The 7,381-nt window shown below is 32.9% G+C and overlaps 2 protein-coding genes across 2 annotated transcripts; both read left to right on the top strand.

Moving 5' to 3' along the window:
- Window positions 1-716: 716 nt before the first annotated feature.
- Window positions 717-2,489, top strand: LOC110614991 (glyoxylate/hydroxypyruvate reductase HPR3). Its single transcript, XM_021756692.2, has 2 exons — window positions 717-1,253; window positions 1,332-2,489. Exons 1-2 carry the CDS (start codon window positions 783-785, stop codon window positions 1,866-1,868), a joined length of 1,008 nt encoding a protein of 335 aa, XP_021612384.1. The 5' UTR covers window positions 717-782; the 3' UTR covers window positions 1,869-2,489.
- A 1,466-nt stretch (window positions 2,490-3,955) lies between these two features.
- LOC110614536 (glyoxylate/hydroxypyruvate reductase HPR3) lies at window positions 3,956-6,715 on the top strand. Its single transcript, XM_021756091.2, has 3 exons — window positions 3,956-4,640; window positions 4,718-5,298; window positions 6,220-6,715. The coding sequence occupies exons 1-2, from the start codon at window positions 4,164-4,166 to the stop codon at window positions 5,252-5,254; spliced, it is 1,014 nt and encodes a 337-aa protein (XP_021611783.1). The 5' UTR covers window positions 3,956-4,163; the 3' UTR covers window positions 5,255-5,298; window positions 6,220-6,715.
- Window positions 6,716-7,381: the final 666 nt, after the last annotated feature.

Below are 7,381 nucleotides of genomic sequence, written 5' to 3'. Positions count from 1 at the left end.
AACGATCTGAATAAATCAAAAATCAAAATTTTAGTATTTATAAAAATTGAATCGATTTTAGTCAAAAATCAAATCGAACAGAATCGGTCTGATTCGGTTCGATTCAATTTGATTTAATCGGTTTGAATTTTTAATAATTTTTTTTTATTTTTTACACTTTATTTTTAATATTTTAAAATTTAATTAAAATATTTTAACCTTATTATGATCTAATCTCTCTATATTATTAAAAATAATATATTATTATCACTAATCGGTTCGATTCAGTTTTTTTAATTTTTTCTGATCAAAATCAAACCGAATCGAAATAATTGAAATTTTTAAAATTAAAAATCAAATCGAACTGAAATAAATAAAAAATTAAATCGAACTGAAATAAATAAAAAATCAAATCAAAATTTTAAATTAATTCAATTTGATCGATTTTTTTAGTTGAAACCGAATACTGCTCACTCCTATTATTAAACCCCTAAGCTTTGCCTCACATTCTCAGTTATGCTCTAAGTTGTCTCTTGTGACTATGAAATCTGCTCCAACTTAAGGAGACTGTAAAATTTAGTTAGAATGAGATTAAATTTAGTTATTTTTGTTTTTATTTTTATTTTTATTTTATTTTATTTTTCTTTCCGTTTTTAGTTGCTTTCTTTATTTCCTCTTTAGTCCAATGTATATAAAAGGACCCTTTTTGTACTATTCTGAGTGTGTGGTAATAAAGATTAAATATTCTTTTATCTCGCCTCTCTATATTCTTTTTCTATTCAATTTGCTCAAACTCGCACTTCATGGAAAATAATCATAATCGCCAATGCCAAGACCTCCCACAAGTCCTCCTCTTAAAACCACCACCACCAATTATGGTGGTTCTTGGAGAGCATCGATTTTCATCAACCAAATTCCAGTTCTTGAAAGCGTGGGACTCCCCGCTTCCTCTTAACCAATTCCTGCCCAAACACGCTAATTCAATCCAAGCCATTCTCTGCTGTAGTGCCTCTCGAGTCACTGACGACCTACTCCAGCTGCTTCCCTTTGTGAGATTAGTTGTCACTGCCAGTGCTGGCACCAACCACATCGACCTAAAGGCGTGCCGCCGACGCGGAATTTCGGTCACCAATGCCGGGAATGTGTATTCAGAAGACGGTGCGGACGCTGCGGTGGGTTTGTTGTTTGATGTTTTGAGAAAGATTTCAGCTGCTGATCGGCACGTGAGGCAGGGCCTTTGGGTCAAGAAAGGGGACTATCCTCTTGGTTCTAAGGTAGTATTCATGTACTTTAACATTTATTCTTCTATATGTATGAATTTAGTTCGACATTTTGACTACTGTCAATTTCAGGTGGGAGGGAAGCGAATTGGGATAGTTGGGTTGGGAGGCATAGGCTTACAAGTTGCCAAAAGACTTGAGGCTTTTGGCTGCATTATTTCTTACAATTCAAGAAACAAAAAGAAGTTTGTTTCATACCCATTCTATTCCAATGTTTGTGAACTCGCAGCTAATAGCGATGCTCTCATTATTTGTTGTTCCTTGACGGATCAAACACGCTATATGATCAACAAGGAAGTATTGAGTGCATTAGGGAAGAAAGGAGTCATAGTTAACGTTGGACGTGGAGCTATCATTGATGAGAAGGAATTGGTGAGGTGTTTAGTGACAGGAGCGATTGCGGGTGCAGGGTTGGATGTGTTTGAGAATGAGCCTCATGTTCCCAAACAGCTCCTTGAACTGGATAATGTTGTTCTGTCTCCGCATAGGGCTGTCATCACACCCGAATCTTTCACGGCTTTGTGTGAACTTGTGGTAGGGAACTTGGAAGCTTTCTTCTCTAACTTGCCGTTGCTTTCTCCGGTAATGATTGAATGTATTGATGGTTAAAGCACAAAATTGATTGCTGCTAATGGTATATCTTTTATCTTTTTTAGAAATTATTTGGTGTTCATTTACTCTAGTGCACTTGGTGACCGGGTAACATAGCTAAGTTGAATTTCCACTGCTGTTAGTTTGATCCGGATGGGTATACATCTTTTCCTGGTGATGGAGGAGGATGTGGTATTTGTTACTGCAATTATTGAGTTGTTGATTTAGTTGTTTATGTTGGGGTCATAAACAACAATATTTCTGCTGGTAATATGATATTAGTAATATTCTTCGATCGTTGCTGAATAATTATGAGTTAATCTACTATAGGCTTCTGCTCTAATTGTTTGGGATTTGATAGGATTGATGCTAACATTGGTTACTGCAATATTGTTGGACTTGTAATGGTACTCTGCAGGGTTGGGATGACTGCTAAATGAAATTTGTTTAGGTATGATATGTTGTTTGTTGTTGGGGTGTAGTAAATTGGAGGGTGAGCTGTTGGGTCTAATGTGTGGGTTGGCTGTGGGTTAGATTATTTGTCTGTTGTATTTATAGGGTTTCATATGATATTTCTTATTTCGATAATAAAATCCTTTTATTAATAAAAAAAAAATTCTTTTACGCAATTTATGTTAATCTTATTGTTTAAATGATATATTATTCTGTTGTATTTATAGAGTTTCATACTATGTTTCTTATTTGGTAATAAAATCCTTTTATTAATAAAAAATTATTTTATGCAATTTATTTTAATATTATTACTTAAATGATACATTATGCCTATAAAAGAATTTAATTTTTTTTACTCACTGATTTAATTTGATGGTAAGTATATCTTAATAGATCTGAGAGATCTCATATTCTACTCTCCAATTTTTAATTTTCAATCCCCATTGAAATTTTTTTTTTCTTTTTTTTCTTTCAATGATAAAATGATATAGCGAGAAATTGATAATATTTTCTTATTTAATAATAATAAAAATATAATTAAATGTAATATATATCACTCATATTTTATAATTAAAAAATAGAGATGTAATTATTTTTTCAGTGATTATTTTAGAGATATTGTCTTTTTTGTAGTTTTAGATTTTTTAATTATAATTTATTTAAAATTAGAGAATAAATTTATTTTCCTATATAATCTTTAAATTTTTATATTTATATTTTATTATTATTCACACTAAAGAAGAATTTTTTTTTGAAATTACTAGAGAATAATAATATGTAGCATTAATTAATTAATAGTATTAGTTATAATTCTTTTATAATTTATTTATTATTAAAAATAAAAATAGAATATGTTAGAGTTTTTATTTTATTATGATTATTATGTTATATTGAAAGAGTTTGAGAAAATTAAAAAGTTATATATAAATTGTAATAATAAAGATAATAAATTATATTTATTATGAAGGTATTAATTAATAATATTATTAAATATAAAAATATATTTTAAAAATAAAAGTAAAACATATTAAATTTAAGTTTACTATTTGGTATAATTACACAAATTTAAATATAATATTTGATATAAGTAGATAAATTTAAGTATCATACATGAATTTTATATAAATATATAGATAATGGGAAACAAGGCACGTCCCCAATTTTTGGGAGCAGAAGCAAATATCTTTGATGTCATTTAAAATGTAATGGACATTACAAGTACTATCCCCCGAATTGCAAGATTTTGAGTTTAGAGATACAGGAAGAATACACAAATGGAATTCTTTCTAAATGTTTCATGAACCTGTGGGGATTAACAAGGCATATCATCCCTTAGATGATCAGATGACCGCCAAAACCTGCTCTTGGGAGTTTGTAGGGGTAACGTATCTTAGAATGCACAGATCAATACCAAAGCTATGCTGCAAGGCTTCAAGGCCATTCAAAAGTCGGAGCTGCGGAAGGAAGTCTGAAGGATTGATTATTAGTATTATTAGTATCCTCAAAAACAAGAGAAGGATGTCTCTTTTTTTTTTTTTTTAATGTATAATCATATGTATATTATAGCTTTAATCATGTTAAATCTAACCTGATTCTGTTGCTAAAGACGGAGTCTTTACTCTTTCAATCTGCTGCTGTGAAAATCAAAAAAAGCCTTCAATGGCATTACTGGGCCCAAGAGATGAGATTTCAGTGGCCAGCTGTAAACGGAGAAAAAGAGCAAATGGGTACTCATTGACAATTGACAATTTACCATCAATCTCCACCAAAATGGAATCAGTGTATTACCCGATTTGAGCTCTCGTAGACTTGCAGTCAAAATTTCAGAAACCCGAGGTTATTTTCTCAAACTCCCAGTTGATGGAAAATAAAGAACACAATCAGAATCGCCAATCCCAAGACCTCCCACAAGTCCTCCTCTTAAAACCACCACCGGTTATGACGGTGCTTGGAGAGCAACAATTTTCATCAAACAAATTCCAGCTCTTGAAAGCATGGGACTCCCAGCTTCCTCTTAACCAATTCCTGCCCAAACACGCCAATTCAATCCAAGCCATTCTCTGCTCTGGTGCTTCTCCAGTCACAGACGACCTACTCCAGCTGCTTCCGTTTCTGAGGTTAGTTGTTACTGCCAGTGCTGGTACCAACCACATCGACCTGACGGCGTGTCGACGACGCGGAATTTCTGTCACTAATGCCGGGAATGTGTTTTCGGATGACGGTGCGGACGCTGCGGTGGGTTTGTTGTTTGATGCTTTGAGAAAGATTTCAGCTGCTGATCGGCACGTGAGGCAGGGCCTTTGGGTCAAGAAAGGAGACTATCCACTTGGTTCTAAGGTAGTATTCATGTGCTTAACATTTCGCCTTCTATTTGTATGAATTTGGTTAGACTTTATGACCGCTGTCAATTTCAGGTGGGAGGGAAGCGAATTGGGATAGTTGGGTTGGGAGGCATAGGCTTACAAGTTGCCAAAAGACTTGAGGCTTTTGGCTGCATTATTTCTTACAATTCAAGAAACAAAAAGACGTTTGTTTCATACCCATTCTATTCCAATGTTTGTGAACTCGCAGCTCATAGCGATGCTCTCATTATTTGTTGTGCCTTGACGGATCAAACACTCCACATGATCAACAAGGAAGTGTTGAGTGCACTAGGGAAGAAAGGAGTCATAGTTAACGTTGGACGTGGAGCTATCATTGATGAGAAGGAATTGGTGAGGTGTTTAGTGACAGGAGCGATTGCGGGTGCAGGGTTGGATGTGTTTGAGAATGAGCCTGATGTTCCCAAACAGCTTCTTGAATTGGATAATGTTGTTCTGTCTCCGCATAGGGCTGTCTTCACACCCGAATCTTTCATGGCTTTGTGTGAGCTTGTGGTGGGGAACTTGGAGGCTTTCTTCTCTAACTTGCCGTTGCTTTCTCCCGTCATGGATGAGTGTACTGATGGTTAAAGCACCAAGGGTGTGGCTTTTGTGAAAAATGCTTGCTGCTAATGGTACATCTTTTATCTTTTTGACGAATTTTGGCGTGCTAATAAAGAAAATCACATTTGCCGTTTCACAGATCATAGGGCTTGGCCAACATTAGTTTAGCTATATCAGCGTAGCTTCTGTTGCATGAATGTCGAAGAAAGTTGTTTTAGCTAGAATGTAGAAATGGGTGTTTTTAATTTTGAAAGGTTTATATAAATTGTTACTGCAGTCTATCTAATTATTGAAGGGTCATGATTTGAACAACCTTCAGTATTCACAGTTTTTATTTGTTAGATTTGGCTTTGTTCTAAATTTGATATAGTTGCTCACAAAGTGCTAATGGCTGCTTCCTTGAGCAGCTGCATTCTCGACTAGGATTGTTGAAAATCTTTTTGATCATTTAATGTGTTTATTGAAAAACTCCGTAAAACAGTATGTATACTTTGCTATGTTTCTGTCCTGAGTGGTGAGAACACTGAACATTAAGATTCTTAAAATCCAAGGATATCTACAGACGTGGCATATTCAGCTTTATTATAATTCATTCAGAAACCTGAAAACTCTAGATGTCTTCAGAAGCTGGCTTCAACATAAAACTAACAGAGTACATAAGTAGTATTTGAAGTTTCAAGCACAAGGGAAATGGTTTATACTGATGCCTGTTAAGTGCTAAAAAAATCTAATCCTTTCTATAATTACTTGGCCAGCATTAGCATGCACTACCATCTTTTGATCACTCATCATTCCATTGTAAACTTAGCTACTTACGTATAGATTTATCTGTGTTTTTATTCTTCATCTTTAGAATTACATCAAATACAAACAGGTTTTGGTGGGCTTACACTTGTGAGAGTGGGCTATTGGGCTTGATCATGCTTTTCTTAATTATCTATGAGCCCCACTGTCTGCTTGTTTTCTGATGGATTGAATTGTTCTTGTATTAGGTTTCATGCCTACATGAATCGGAAGAAACTTTCAGAAACAGAAAAAGGCAACAAGTAATGTTCACATTACAAACAGAAGTAGACAGTTAATAAGGTAAATTTCATAATATTTATTGGATAAGGGCCATGGTGCCCTATCAACAGGACAAACTTTATTTCTTTTTTATTTTATTTAGGATCTCTCAGCACAGTTTTATAATTATAACGGTTTTGCCCACCGTTAAAAAAACCAAAAATTGCACTATGATCAGGTGGATATATCTCTACAAACACTTATATAATAAAAATTAAAAAAAAAAATTAAGTGCGGTTAGAGGGAATCCATGAATACCAAAAAAAAAAAAAAAAAAAAAAAAAAAAGAGGGAATTGGAGGAATTCTTTAAGTGAGCAATTGTTTAATTTGTCTTTTACTATGTATATATAAAACATAAACAGTAATGACAGAATATTTTTATTAACTTAAATTAGTGATGCATGAATATAGAATTATTTTAATGTGGATAGCGATTAGAGTGATCAAAGGGATGTTTGCTGAAGCTTTGTGGAAATCGCTAATCATGCAATCTTTGTTGTTTCTTTCGTTCTTTAGCTTCTGAGCTGTGATGATTTAATCAGATCATGCTTTTATTTTTATTTCTTTTATATAATAAATTGACATCAAGCTAGTCCGTCTCATCACATGTCCATCTACTATCTCTAAGAGGATTTATTTATGACCGGAAATTATAACTTATTAGGCTTTTTTCAGTTAATAAATATTTTACAATAATAAACACATTTCAATTTGAATTCATATTCATATGTATCTAAACACAGTTATAATAAAAGAACTTCATCCATGTTTAATGGGTAATATGTGTTAATTTTCTTATACTTTGAAGTTTGAAGAGCTCTAAAAAAATAGATTTTTACATTTAATTTTATTTTTATTCGATTGGCCATAGAAATAATTATAAAAAAAAATATTTCTTTATAATTTTATATTGAATTCTTAATAAAAAAAACAAATTAGTGATGCATGAATATCGAATTATTAAATTAAACACTGAAAAAAAAATAAAAGTTATAGAAAAAACTCTAAAGGTGTACTAAAAAAAAACATAAATCTCCAATCAGACATAGAGCTAGATTAAAATGAGACGTGGAAGTTTTTGTATCATA

This window comes from Manihot esculenta, chromosome 5, assembly GCF_001659605.2.
Source record: "Manihot esculenta cultivar AM560-2 chromosome 5, M.esculenta_v8, whole genome shotgun sequence".
Taxonomy (NCBI): Eukaryota; Viridiplantae; Streptophyta; class Magnoliopsida; order Malpighiales; family Euphorbiaceae; genus Manihot; species Manihot esculenta.
This window is presented reverse-complemented; position numbering and strand designations above follow the sequence as displayed.